The following is a 14,827-nucleotide window of genomic DNA, read 5'->3' as shown; positions in this document are numbered from 1 at the left end:
AGATAGATAGATAGATAGATAGATAGATAGGTGTATGGGGATAGATAGATAGATAGATAGATAGATAGATAGATAGATAGATAGATAGATAGATAGATAGACAGACAGACAGACAGAAGGGGTAGGTGAGGATAGATAGATATTGGTTAGAGAAATATTTATAGCAAGGTGGGGAAGATGGATGTATGAGGATGGATGGGTGGGAATTGGTAGATTACATTTTTGCGGAGCTAGAACTCTTTCAAACCTGACTTATTTCTGTTCCAGAAGTAGTGGCCTCGGGAGTCAGGATAAATAAGTACACAAGTTGCTAATCTCCCCTGAGTAACTCGTCCCAGCCAACGGGGATACCTCCCACCTCGAGGGGCTCAGATCCCGCCTGCACCCTCAGATCCTCCTTGGCTGCGTTGCTCTCCTGGATGCCTGCGTTCTACTCCCCAGCACGGTGTCTCCTCTAAGCAGCTGCGGGCCCCCTAAAGAGGAGAGCCCTGCCCTGCTTTCCCGGACATCTGGGTGCCAGTCTCTGTGCAGCAGCAGCCTTTCCCCCTGCACAGCACCGGACTCCTGCCTCTGGTGATACCTTCCTTCGCCGCGGACTGGCAGACGCGCTTGCCAGCTGCTATTTTGCCAATCACACTTCCCGCCCCGCCATGTGGGTGGGGCTGAGGAGCTGCAGGAAGGTTCCTCTGCAGTCTGGTGCCTTCCACAGCCAGGGCCTGGAGCGATGCACCTCTGGGGCAGTGCCAAGCCATGATCCACACCCCCACTCTGTACACGCAGTGGGTGACGCATGGGAAAGAGGCGGAGCCATCTCCTGGCCTGGCTCTGCTGGCCTCTTCCTCCAACACCTGGGTTGGAGCTGAGATGGGGGCGCAGGGTTATGTTTTCCTCCACTGGATAGGTTCTCCTCTACCCCTTCCTTTCCTGGAAACCCACCGCACAGGTGGGGGGCAGAATCGATCCAACGGGGTTATGCCCCCCACAGCAGAGCCCCTAGAACCGTGCTTAGCTGGGGTGGCCCATCCTGGTACCAAGTGCAGTAAGCTGAGGGTCAGTAACATTGTCAAGGCTTCTTCCCCACTCTGGCCCGATAAATGCAGAAGTGGGGATCTGAAAAGTACCCCAAAACCTGACCTTCCCAGGCTTTGGTATAAACTTCCCCCTGAAAATCTTAAAAACCGAGATTTTGGGGATAAAATCCACTGCTGCCTCCAAAGTAATGATAAGACAAATCAGGGAAGAGGTCACGTGGGAAATTGCACCCCTAAAGTACAAACCAGGACACAAAAATTAACCAACACCAGGATAATAAAAAGAAAAGAGAAAGAACTTTTAGTATCACCACAATATTCCTCTTGCAAGTATAATGACTAGCTGGAAAAGTCACAAATTAATATCCGCATGGGGAGGGGGAACCCCACAACGGGCAGGACTTAATTACAAAGGAGAGCAAACCCCCAGGTGTGAGGTCACTGGGGGTGGGGGATGGGATGGGGCGGGACCTGCAGCAGTGTGAGGTCACTGGGGGTGGGGGATGGGATGGGGGTGGTACCTGCAGCAGTGTGAGGTCACTGGGCGGTGGGGGATGGGATGGGGGCGGTACCTGCAGCAGTGTGAGGTCACTGGGGGTGGGGGATGGGATGGGGGTGGTACCTGCAGCAGTGTGAGGTCACTGGGGGTGCGGGATGGGATGGGGGTGGTACCTGCAGCAGTGTGAGGTCACTGGGGCTGGGGGATGGGATGGGGCGGTACCTGCAGCAGTGTGAGGTCACTGGGGGTGGGGGATGGGATGGGGGTGGTACCTGCAGCAGTGTGAGGTCACTGGGGGTGGGGGATGGGATGGGGGCGGTACCTGCAGCAGTGTGAGGTCACTGGGGGTGGGGGATGGGATGGGGGTGGTACCTGCAGCAGTGTGAGGTCACTGGGGGTGGGGGATGGGATGGGGGTGGTACCTGCAGCAGTGTGAGGTCACTGGGGATGGGGGATGGGATGGGGTGGTACCTGCAGCAGTGTGAGGTCACTGGGGGTGGGGGATGGGATGGGGGCGGTACCTGCAGCAGTGTGAGGTCACTGGGGGTGGGGGATGGGATGGGGGTGGTACCTGCAGCAGTGTGAGGTCACTGGGGGTGGGGGATGGGATGGGGGCGGTACCTGCAGCAGTGTGAGGTCACTGGGGGCGGGGGATGGGATGGGATGGTACCTTGGGGGAGACCAGATTCATATGAAGACCCTCATCGTCTCTCTGGCCAGGCTGGTGACCGATGTCCCCACCCCACAGACGGGTACCCACAGCCCCACCCCACTCACTTTCTCTGTGGGATCTCTTGGCCTGAATCCCTTCCCTCTGTTCTCCCCCAGTCTGGACTCCCCCATTCTCCCCCAAGGTACCGGAGGGGAAATCTAAAGAGCTGCCCTCTCTGGGAGAGGAACTCGTGCCAAATTGCACCATGTGTGGGGCGACCCCCCACCTCCCCTGGGAACGGTCTGTGGCCAGCGCTGTCCAGCCGGATGCTACATTAGGACGTGTGAGAATTTGCTCACTGACCTCTCCGAGGTCGGGATCCCTCGTCCGGTCCGGGGCTGCTGCGTGTGGGCCTCTCGTGTTGTGGGGAAACAGGGGGGCTCATTTGGGGAGTCTGCTCCCCCTTGTTCACTCTGGCTGGGGTTTAGGGCACAGCCCGTGTGAGCCTCCTCTGTAGCCCGGTGGGGTCCGCCTGCCCCCTGCCCCGTCTCGTACCCCCGCTTTCCAGCCCAGCCTCCGATCCCCCCAGCAGCCCCTCCATGGCCATTCTGGGGTCACCTGGCCCCTCTGTCCGACCCGCCCTTTCTTCCCCGCTGGCTGGAACCCCCAGGGACACTGAGTGCCCCCCCCCCGCATGCAACCCCTTCAGACCCCTCCAGAGCTCCCCCACTTCGTCACACCTCGGTCCCAACTTAGATCATTCACTGCCAGCCCGGCCTCCCCTGTAAGGTCCCTCCCCTCCTGGCCTGGGCAGGTCCAGCAGCTGCTCCGTACGGCAAAGCTCAGGGTGGATGCGTCAGGACCCGAATCTTTAGCAATCTGACTTTATTACTGGCTGGCGGTGGGGCAGACAGCAGGGGAGGGGAGCTGAGCCGAACGCAGCCGGGCAGGGGAGGATCGGGGCCGATGTTTTATCAGCAGTCGATCAGCACAAACGTCCTGGAGTTCCCTGCCACCGACCTGGCTGCCTCGAGACCGGGCGTGTTTGGAGCAGGGGTGGATGCTCCAGGGGGCCAGCATGTGGGGAAGGCCCAGAGAGGGCAGGGCCGGGGGCGGTTCCAGGGGGGACATGCAGGTGGACGTTATGGGGCCAATCTCCTACACTCGCCCGGCTCACACCACGGAGAGCAACAACCCGCCAGGTCCGCGTCAGGGTTTGGCTCCTAACTCACACGGCCCAGCTGTTCCCTAGCAAGAGCTGGCCATGAGCCGGGTGCTAGCTGAGCAGATTAATGGCTGGGGCGGGGCGGATCCTCCAGCTGGGATGTGTGGGGTTTGGGGTGGGGGCTGAGCCCTTCAGCAAAGCAGGCCCTGGGCCTCTCCGCAGGACAGAAGCTCTGGTCTGCGCGGTGATGCCTGGCGTGGCTCAGGGCTTCCATCTCCTCAGGATGTCCTGGATCCAATGGGTGTAATAGGAGACTCTCGTGTACACGCCCGGGGGGGTGTTAGTCCCCAAGGAGACGATGCCCTGGGCCTTACCCCCGCACACCAGGGGGCCGCCGGAGTCGCCCTGCAGAACAAAACAGGCCACGGATGCAGAACAGGCCAAGGAATCATTTCCCACTGACGCGTTTCTCCAGATGTGGCCTCCCCAGAGCCGAAGAAAGGGGAATAATCTCTCCCCTAGATCTGCTGGCCATGCTCCTCCTAATGCCCCCCAATATGCTCGTAGCCTGCTTGGCTACAAGGGCCCCTGTTGAGTCATCTCCAGCTTCTCGTCCACCGAACCCCCAGGGCCTTTTCTGCAGAACGGCTGCTTAGCCCGTCGGTCCCCAGCCTGTAGCAATGTTTGGGATTCTTCCGGCCCAAGGGCAGGACTCTGCACTTGTCCTTGTTGAAATTCGTCTGATTTTTTTTGGCCCCATCCTCTAATTTCTCTAGATCACCCGGGACCCTCTCCCTTCCCTCAGTGTCTCTACTTCTCCCCCCAGCTTAGTGTTACCCGTAAACTTGCTGAGGACGCAACCCCTCCCCTCCTCCAGGTCACTCATAAAGATGTTGAACAAAACTGGTGCTAGAACGGATCCTTGGGGCGCTCCACGAGAAACCAACTGCCAACCCGACATCGAGCCATTGACCAATACCCATTGGGCCTGACAGTCGAGCCAGCTTTCTATTAACCTGACAGTCCATTTATCCCATCCAGATTTTTATATCTTGCCGGCAAGGACACTGTGGGAGCCCTTCTCAAAAGCGTTGCTAAAGTCCAGGTCAATCACATCCACCACCTTCCTAAGAACAACATAAGGGCGGCCAGAATGGGTCAAACCAAAGGCCCATCTAGTCCAGTGTCTTGTGCCAATGCCAGACACCCCAGAGGGAGTGAACTGAACAGGTAATGATCAAGCGATCTCTCTCCTACCATCCATCTCCACCCTCTGACAGACAGAGACTAGGGACCCCATTCCTTACCCAGCCTGGCTAATAGCCATTGATGGACCTAACCTCCTTGAATCTATCTAGCTCTTTTCTGAACCCTGTTAAAGTCCTGTTCTTCACAACATCCTCTGGCAAGGAGTTCCACAGGTTAACTGTGTGCTGCGTGAAGAAAAACTTCCTTTTATTTGCTGTAAACGTGCTCCCTATTCATTTCATTGGGTGGCCCCTAGTTCTTATATTATGGGAACAAGCAAATAGTGAATTAAGGAGAAGTTATCTCCATCCCACTCATGACTGTATAGGTCTTGAGTCTCCTCTTTTCCCCATGTCCACAGAGCCAGTCACATCGTCAGAGAAGCTAATCAGGTTGGTCAGGCAGGACTTCCCCTTGGTGAATCCATGTTGACTATTCCCGATTACTTTCCCCTCTTCCAAGGGCTCCAGAATGGATTCCTTGAGGTTCCCCTCCAGGATTTATCCGGAGACTGTGTCACTCCCAGTGTATCTACACCAGAGTTTCTTAAACGTTTTAACACCAAACAATATTATTTTTAATGAGGAACAGCAAAAAAAAAAAAAAAAAAGTTGCCTTTCCCTTTAAGGGCGGCCAATTTGAACTCTATTGTTCTCCAGGGCACACCTGTGACTGCCAGTTTCAGAAACACTGATCTCCAGTCTTTGCTCACCCCGCTCTCCCCCGCCCCACCACGTTCTCTCAGCTCACCAGTACGGTTAGGGGGACACACACATGAACCACGGGGATTTCCCCAAGGAGCTTGAAGGTGGGGGCAGACTTACCCCGGCAGAGTCTTTGCCCTTGTGCGGGTCCCCGGCACACAGCATTGTGGTGTGGTTGTACTTGTAGTACCTGCACTTCCCGTCCTCCAGCACATCCACATCGACCTCCCGCAGCGCGCTGGCCAAAGAGCTCTCATCCCCTGGGACAGTGAAGCCCCACCCAGCCACACTGCACACCGACCCAGGGTGCACCCTCTCACCAGCGTGAGGCAGGGCGAGGGCTTTCACATAGTCACTCGCCTTCGGGGGGTGAGCCAGCTGGGACAGTCAGGGAGATGAATATCAGAGTTGCACTCATGGGTAAAAAGACATACACCGTCCCCAGCAAAACCCCAAACTCTGGGGCCACTGGAGGTGGTAAGATGGGATGGGGACGGTACCTGCAGCAGTGTGAGGTCACTGGGGGTGGGGGATGGGATGGGGCGGTACCTGCAGCAGTGTGAGGTCACTGGGGGTGGGGGGATGGGATGGGGCGGTACCTGCAGCAGTGTGAGGTCACTGGGGGTGGGGGATGGGATGGGGGAGGTACCTGCAGCAGTATGAGGTCACTGGGGGTGGGGGATGGGATGGGGGCGGTACCTGCAGCAGTGTGAGGTCACTGGGGGTGGGGGATGGGATGGGACGGTACCTGCAGCAGTGTGAGGTCACTGGGGGTGGGGGATGGGATGGGGGCGGTACCTGCAGCAGTGTGAGGTCACTGGGGGTGGGGGATGGGATGGGGGCGGTACCTGCAGCAGTGTGAGGTCACTGGGGGTGGGGGATGGGATGGGGTGGTACCTGCAGCAGTGTGAGGTCACTGGGGGTGGGGGATGGGATGGGGGCGGTACCTGCAGCAGTGTGAGGTCACTGGGGGTGGGGGATGGGATGGGGGCGGTACCTGCAGCAGTGTGAGGTCACTGGGGGGTGGGGGATGGGATGGGGCGGTACCTGCAGCAGTGTGAGGTCACTGGGGGTGGGGGATGGGATGGGGGAGGTACCTGCAGCAGTATGAGGTCACTGGGGGTGGGGGATGGGATGGGGGCGGTACCTGCAGCAGTGTGAGGTCACTGGGGGTGGGGGATGGGATGGGGGCGGTACCTGCAGCAGTGTGAGGTCACTGGGGGTGGGGGATGGGATGGGGGCGGTACCTGCAGCAGTGTGAGGTCACTGGGGGTGGGGGATGGGATGGGGGTGGTACCTGCAGCAGTGTGAGGTCACTGAGGGTGGGGGATGGGATGGGGGCGGTACCTGCAGCAGTGTGAGGTCACTGGGAGTGGGGGATGGGATGGGGGCGGTACCTGCAGCAGTGTGAGGTCACTGGGGGTGGGGTGGTACCTGCAGCATCATGATGTCGTTATTATAAGATTTATTATCATAGTGCGGGTGGAGGATCTGCTGTTGCACTCGGATCACTTGCCAGCTCCGTTCCCATTTGTCGATGTTGTGGGCTCCCAGGATGACACTGATGCTTCTGGAACAGCCGAGAGCAGCGCGTGGGGCGTTAGGGGCCGGGCCTGGACTCGTGTTTTTCAGGCTCATCAGTTCTGGACTTGCAGGGACAGGGCAGCCCACGGCTCTCAGGCCGGGTCTCAGATTCATTCCCGCCCCTTTGGGCTTGGGTGTCTCCGTCATCTCAGTCAACTCCCCCCTCCCAGCTCGATCCAGGCTCAGTCCATGCCCAGCTCCCCAGCCTGGCGCCCTGCAGAGCTGCAGGTGGCTTTGACCCCTCCCTGCCCCACTCTTTAGCCCCATTGATTTCCCCAGTGCTAGGGCTGGGCCGTGGGTTTAGAGGCCCCTGAAGACTCACCGACGCCCCCCGAGCAGGTCAGACCCCTGGGCTCTGCTCCCCCAGCCTGGCCACCCCCTACCCCTGCCACAGCCGCACCAGAGATCCTGCTTCCCCCTCCCCCACTGACCCACCCGCCCCCACATCCCAGCCCAGAGGCATTTACCGTCCCTGGCAGTGAGCAGCCGATAGCACAGCGTTGTCCGCCACCAGGAACCCGCCGCAGCTCTTGAAGTTTCCACCTTGTATTTGCAGATAGGCCATGTAGGGCCTGGAGTGGGGCTGGGCTTCCCGGCCCCCGACGATCTCACCTGGGGGCAGAGCAGGTTCATAAAAATGGCCGCTGTGATTCTCTCCCTGGGGGATCGGTGTCTGTGGATCCCCACCCCCTGCTCTGCTCTGCCCCACACTGGGTCCCCCATGGGGCTGGAGGGAGAATCTGCAGCACTGACCTGGCTGGAGGTAGAATCGGTGTCAGAGACCCCAAGAGTGGGGCAGGAATCACCCTGCCTTGTGTTCACCGCTCCGTGGGCCAAAGTCACCCCAGGCCGGTCCAGCCCGTCCCCAGCAGGGCACGGACGGGGCTTCTGTGGCTGCTTCTCCACCCGCCCGCAGGGACCAGGCTGGTCTGCTCCTCGCCCGACTCACCGAAAAATCGGTGCCAGGGGAAGTGGCTTTGACTGAATGAATCCGACCCCAGGGAGCCTTTCCTACCCTGCAGCTGGGCAGAATTTTTTTCTTCTGCAACCTGGTTCTTTCCCTCCCATCCTGGAAAATTTCTAAGGGACAATTTTCAGGGTTTGGGGGTTGAAAAGTGCAAAGTGAGACTTCCCCTTGGGAAAATGACAAACCTTCTGGGATCAGCTCGGGAGCAGGCGCCGGGCGGGCGGGAGTGTAGGAAAATCTCCCCTTTAAGGAATGGCAGCGATTGGCTTTATTGTGGGACCTAGACCCAGGTCCGGGATCTTCCTGTGCTTGTCACTGCAAGAAGCCCTGATCCCTTCCCTGAGCAGTGTCCGGTTCAAACACACACAGAATCATTTTCATCCTTAAAAGAGGACTCAGAGGCCCCGGGAGCATGTTCCTAAGGGGTTTAGGTGCCTGATTTTCATTCTTAAAAGAGGACGCGGAGGCCCCGGGAGCGTGTTCCTAAGGGGTTTAGGTGCCTGATTTTCATTCTTAAAAGAGGACGCGGAGGCCCCGGGAGCGTGTTCCTAAGGGGTTTAGGTGCCTGATTTTCATTCTTAAAAGAGGACGCGGAGGCCCCGGGAGCGTGTTCCTAAGGGGTTTAGGTGCCTGATTTTCATTCTTAAAAGAGGACGCGGAGGCCCCGGGAGCGTGTTCCTAAGGGGTTTAGGTGCCTGATTTTCATTCTTAGAAGAGGACTCGGAGGCCCCGGGAGCGTGTTCCTAAGGGGTTTAGGTGCCTGATTTTCATTCTTAGAAGAGGACTCGGAGGCCCCGGGAGCGTGTTCCTAAGGGGTTTAGGTGCCTGATTTTCATTCTTAAAAGAGGACGCGGAGGCCCCGGGAGCGTGTTCCTAAGGGGTTTAGGTGCCTGATTTTCATTCGTAAAAGAGGACTCGGAGGCCCCGGGAGCATGTTCCTAAGGGGCTTAGGTGCCTGATTTTCATTCGTAAAAGAGGACTCGGAGGCCCCGGGAGCTTGTTCCTAAGGGGCTTAGGTGCCTGATTTTCATTCGTAAAAGAGGACTCGGAGGCCCCGGGAGCATGTTCCTAAGGGGCTTAGGTGCCTGATTTTCATTCGTAAAAGAGGACTCGGAGGCCCCGGGAGCGTGTTCCTAAGGGGCTTAGGTGCCTGATTTTCATTCATAAAAGAGGACTCGGAGGCCCCGGGAGCGTGTTCCTAAGGGGCTTAGGTGCCTGATTTTCATTCGTAAAAGAGGACTCGGAGGCCCCGGGAGCGTGTTCCTAAGGGGCCTAGGTGCCTGATTTTCATTCTTAAAAGAGGACTCGGAGGCCCCGGGAGCATGTTCCTAAGGGGCTTAGGTGCCTGATTTTCATTCGTAAAAGAGGACTCGGAGGCCCCGGGAGCGTGTTCCTAAGGGGCTTAGGTGCCTGATTTTCATTCTTAAAAGAGGACGCGGAGGCCCCGGGAGCGTGTTCCTAAGGGGCTTAGGTGCCTGATTTTCATTCTTAAAAGAGGACGCGGAGGCCCCGGGAGCATGTTCCTAAGGGGCTTAGGTGCCTGATTTTCATTCGTAAAAGAGGACTCGGAGGCCCCGGGAGCTTGTTCCTAAGGGGCTTAGGTGCCTGATTTTCATTCGTAAAAGAGGACTCGGAGGCCCCGGGAGCGTGTTCCTAAGGGGTTTAAGTGCCTGATTTTCATTCTTAAAAGAGGACTTGGAGGCCCCGGGAGCGTGTTCCTAAGGGGTTTAGGTGCCTGATTTTCATTCTTAGAAGAGGACTCGGAGGCCCCGGGAGCGTGTTCCTAAGGGGCTTAGGTGCCTGATTTTCATTCTTAAAAGAGGACGCGGAGGCCCCGGGAGCGTGTTCCTAAGGGGTTTAGGTGCCTGATTTTCATTCTTAAAAAAGGACTCGGAGGCCCCGGGAGCGTGTTCCTAAGGGGTTTAGGTGCCTGATTTTCATTCTTAAAAGAGGACTCGGAGGCCCCGGGAGCGTGTTCCTAAGGGGTTTAGGTGCCTGATTTTCATTCTTAGAAGAGGACTCGGAGGCCCCGGGAGCGTGTTCCTAAGGGGTTTAGGTGCCTGATTTTCATTCTTAAAAGAGGACGCGGAGGCCCCGGGAGCGTGTTCCTAAGGGGTTTAGGTGCCTGATTTTCATTCTTAAAAGAGGACTCGGAGGCCCCGGGAGCGTGTTCCTAAGGGGTTTAGGTGCCTGATTTTCATTCTTAGAAGAGGACTCGGAGGCCCCGGGAGCGTGTTCCTAAGGGGTTTAGGTGCCTGATTTTCATTCTTAAAAGAGGAATGATCTCACCTGGGAGGAGACCAGGCGTCCACACAAAGAGGCCCAGCACCTCCCTGAGCTGGGCCGGGCTGAGACCCAGTTCCCCGTCCCAAAGGGCAGCCCCACAGCCTCATTCTGCTGAGGCTCTGCCCCTGTCCGTATGCCTGTTACCCTGCCCCCTTTCAACTCTGCCCCACATGGGTCCTGGGGGAGAGTTACAGCTCTGACCTCAATGGGTGGAGAGTTGGCGCCAAGCACACCGGGGACGGGACAGTAAGTACATGACCTAGACTGAATGGCTTTGGGTGCCAAAGTCACCGAGACCACCCCCGACTCATCCCCTGCTGATGTTTCGCCTTTTTCATCAGCCCCCCGAGACAAGCCAGGGCTGCTCCCGAAGCGCCCTTCAGCACGGCTTCCCTTCCGTCGCGTTCTCAAGACAATGACAAGTTTCCCAGGCTATGTTTCCTCGCCTCCACCACGTCAGTGTTTTGCTGTGAAAATTGATCATACATCCCCATCCCCGCCCCCCAGTTTTCTGCATTTTCAGTTGACAATTTGTTTGGTCAAACAAATGTACCGTTGGTCACTCTGGAGACTAAGCAGGAGTGGGAAAACACACCAGTCTAGACGTACCCTAACTCAAGATAGGGTGTCCACATTGGAGCCTCAGACTCATTTCGAGATTTCTCTGTAGTGTAGACGCACTATTTCAAAATAAGCAATTTTGCAGTATTTCTTCCAGAAGAGCTTACAGCCAGTCCCTGACGTACAATAACACCAACTTACAATCCTCCGTACTTACGACCAACTTCCGATTAACCCAAACATTATATTTTCTAGTTGAGAACCATGCACGTTAAGTTTTTCAGACAGTGCAGGCAGCGTGTTTAAGGGTATTTCCAACTTACGACACAATCGAGTTACAACCAGGTGTTCAGAATGTACCTGTATTCCAAAATAATCATGCTGTGCAGATACAGCCTCATGGGGTGTGTCTAGACTACAGGGTTTTGTCGACAAAAGTGGACTTTTGTCGACAAAACCATAGCTGTGTCTACACTGCCTTAGAGTTATGTCGACAACGTCAACAAAACTCAGCATTTTTGTCGACGTATGTAAACCTCATTCTAAAAGGAATAACGCCTTTTGTTGACAGAGTTAGAATCATAGAATCATAGAATAATAGGACTGGAAGGGACCTCAAGAGGTCATCGAGTCCAGCCCCCCACCCTCAAGGCAGGACCAAGCTCCGTCTACACCATCCCTAACAGATATCTATCTAACCTGTTCTTAAATATCTCCAGAGAGGGAGATTCCACCACCTCCCTTGGCAATTTATTCCAATATTTGACCACCCTGACAGTTAGGAATTTTTTCCTACTGTCCAATCTAAACCTCCCCTGCTGCACTTTAAGCCCATTACTCCTTGTCCTGTCCTCAGAAACCAAGAGGAACAAATTTTCTCCTTCCTCCTTGTGACACCCTTTTAGATATTTGAAAACCGCTATCATGTCCCCCCTTCTTCTGTTGATAGAAGGCATTATTGCATCTACACTGTCCTTTGTGTCCACACTATTGTGTCGACAAAGCAGCTTGCTTTGTCAACAGAACTGGATGTCGTCTAGACGCTCTTTGTTGACAGAAGCTTTGTCGACAGTGTCTGTCGACAAAACTTCTGTCGACAAAACCCTGTAGTCTAGATGTACCCATGGAGATCCCGAGAAAAGCTGCTAGAGATATGACATGCATTCCCGGAATTCTCTGAATACTCTCAAATGCATGACCCCGCCCCGAAACTCCCTTCCCTCCCTTCTCGGTATCTCTGCCTCTCACCTAAATTCTTCTCCTAACCTTCATATAACTTTACTGATGTTTCTGCAACTAGCTGGGTTACTCTAAAGCGAATTGTATTTCCACATTGTGCAGTGCAAGAAGGGATTAACATTGTGACCATGCATAATTGCAGATGACCCACAGTTTCAAGACTTTTTAAGGAAAGACAGAAAATACTTAATATCTTAGGAGGAGGGGCTGAGGGATTTGGACTTGTGTAGTCTGCAGAAGAGAAGAGGGAGGGAGGATTTGAGAGCAGCCTGCAACTCCCTGCAGGGGGGTTCCCAAGAGGCGGGAGAGAGGCTGTTCTCAGTGGGGCAGGTGGCAGAACAAGGAGCAATGGGCTCAAGTTGCAGTGGGGTAGGTCTAGGTTGGAGATTAGGAAAAACGATTTCCCTAGGAGGAAAGCGCTAGGCTGGGTTCCCTACGGAGGGGGTGGAATCTCCATCCCTAGAGGTGTTTAAGTCCCGGCTTGACCAAGCCCTGAGTGGGATGCTTGAGTTGGGGATGGTCCTGGCTTGGGCAGGAAACTGGACTTGATGACTCCTGAGGTCTCTTCCCGCCCAGGGATTCTGTGATGCGATGATCAGACAGGATGAGCCTTTATGTGTATTTTGTTGTCCAGTTTTCCTGATTCCCAAGTGTCTTTTAAACAATTCATTAAAAAGTCACTAGAAAAGTAAATTTCCTTGGGGGTTTCAAATGAAAAAGTTGAAATTTCCCATGGATAAAAAATTCAGAGCAGGTCCAAACACAACTCGACTCAGGTAGGAGAAAAAGCTTGACAATCGGTGTAAAGGCATCAGGGCCGGCGGGGAGCGGGGGGAACAGGGAGGGAGGAGAAGACAGAAGGCCGGGTGAAGGACAGCACTGCCACAGGGACCAGTAAGGATAAACTAGGCTGGCATGGTTGACTGTCTATGACCTTCAGAGCGATGCTGGACGTTGGGATGGCCAACCTGCTCATTTGGCATTAACCCCAGAAATCCCCCACCGGGAGGCGCCCCTACAGGGGGACCCAACGCTGGTTCTGTGGGGTTCATGGGCCCCTGGGAACAGTCCAGAGCGAGGGGCCAGGTTCCAGTCGATATCAGGGCAACCACGGCGGGAGATGACCCAGCTGAGCTACAGATGTGGTCAGAAATCTGGCTACTTAAAGCCAGACAAGTGGGTTCATGGCTCCCATTGGAGTCTTTCCGGAGACGACTCGGGAATATTCGTTTGTCGTCTGTATCCCAGAGGCCATTTTCAAAATCCATTCCTGATAGTTGCATATGGGGCACAGACCCCAAGACCCTCCCCTGAAGAGCTTCCATTTCCAGTAATCGCACTGACAAAGGGAGTCCTGGCTCCTCGCACCCTGCCTGCTCTAACCACTAGACCCCACTTCCCAGGTGGGAAAAAGCCCCTTGTGACGGCAAGTCAGGGTTTCCCCGATCCTGCACCCCCATAGCATCCAGAACAGTCTCCATCAGCCAGCAGACTAGATGTTATTGATTTTCCAGACCATCACAGATGGGATGTGGCCATAGGCCCCTAGTCTCCAAGCCTCCTCCCTAGGCTGTCTCCATCACCTTTCCAGCCCAAGACTGCCGCTTCCCCCAACAGGCACTTCCTTTGTTCCCTCTCTTCCCTGAACTTGTAGAACAGGTTTAGCCACTGTCCTGGGAGTGTCAGGGTACCCCCTGCTGCCCACAGCCCAGGTGCTGACACTACACCACACCCCTGGAGGCCTGGTTTTGAACCCCTAATTAAGAGCCCCCTGATCCTCTTTCCCAGCCTCAGTATCTCGGGGGCTTTATCTCCGTACCAGCTCCAGAACCCAGGATCTCTCACTCCCCGCCCCCAGCCCAAACCTCCCCTAGCTGGGAGGAAGGAACCAGCCATCGTCCTGGCAGAAGCATCTGACTCTGGGGAGGAGCCGGGATTTGTAAACAGCCCAGAAAGCTCCCCACAATCCCTGATCCCCCCCACTCACCAGCCCCAGCGCCGGGGGGCAGGAGAAAGGCTGCGGGCAGCAGGATCAGGAGCAGCATCGTCACCATCTAGGAAAAGTGACACGGCTTGAGCCTCAGCCCTGGAGGCTTTATAGAGCCAGCGGCGCTCGGCTCACGTGGGGAGCTGGCACACAGAAACCTCAGAGTCACGTTGTTGATACATGGCGGGCGGACAGAGGATGGAGGGAGTGGTTAGAAAACAGCCTCTCTCTAGAGCAGTGTTTCTCAAACTGTGCTCCACCGAGTCCCAGGGGTTCTACGAGGTCTAATGTGGCCAACATAGATAGGCACAACCACCAGTGGACTGCTAGGGCGCCGCATACATTTTTAAGCATGTAAAGGGCTCCGGAGTCCGAAAAGTTTGAGAACCGCTGGTCTAGAGGAAGGAGCCCAGGGTAAATCCCTTTAGGACAGAGCAACCTCCTCCTCCCACCTCCCATTCCCTGCCTGGATCCTGCACACTTGGCATCTGGTGGATTTGAAGCTCACCCATCCATCGTCTAGAATCCCAGAATCCCAGGATTGGCAGGGACCTTAGGAGTCATTGAGTTCAGCCCTCTGCCCAAAGCAGGACCAAACCCAACTCAGGCATCCCAGCCAGGGCTCTGTCAAGCCAGGACTGAAACACGAGGTGTACCGGTAGTTCGGAATAGGAAGCCTAGTCCCAACTACCTAGTTCGAGCCCCGTGTAGCCGCGCGGCACGGGGTTCGAACCAGCGGGGTTTTAAAAATGGCGGCTCCCCGCTTATGCAAATGAAGCCCGGGAAATTCAAATCCCGGGCTTCATTTGCAAGTGCGGTATGCATACATTACCCTGCTAGTGCGAACTAGCGGGGTAGTGTAGACATACCCTGAGATCAGAAAGTTCAAATTGTAGCCCTCCAG

The 14,827-nt window shown here is 55.8% G+C and overlaps 2 protein-coding genes across 2 annotated transcripts in view; both read right to left on the bottom strand.

Moving 5' to 3' along the window:
- The window catches only part of LOC149521007 (mast cell protease 1A-like), a 33,313-nt gene that overhangs the window by 12,333 nt on the left and 6,153 nt on the right, over positions 1-14,827 (bottom strand). The window lies entirely within an intron of this gene.
- LOC142821052 (mast cell protease 1A-like) lies at positions 2,931-14,048 on the bottom strand. Its single transcript, XM_075911834.2, has 5 exons — positions 13,924-14,048; positions 7,351-7,495; positions 6,734-6,869; positions 5,420-5,677; positions 2,931-3,752 (listed from the first exon to the last, which is right to left on the bottom strand). The coding sequence occupies exons 1-5, from the start codon at positions 13,988-13,990 to the stop codon at positions 3,609-3,611; spliced, it is 750 nt and encodes a 249-aa protein (XP_075767949.2). The 5' UTR covers positions 13,991-14,048; the 3' UTR covers positions 2,931-3,608.

Source organism: Pelodiscus sinensis, chromosome 30 (genome assembly GCF_052426305.1).
Source record: "Pelodiscus sinensis isolate ZL-2025 chromosome 30, ASM5242630v1, whole genome shotgun sequence".
NCBI classification, from domain to species: domain Eukaryota; kingdom Metazoa; phylum Chordata; order Testudines; family Trionychidae; genus Pelodiscus; species Pelodiscus sinensis.
This window is presented reverse-complemented; position numbering and strand designations above follow the sequence as displayed.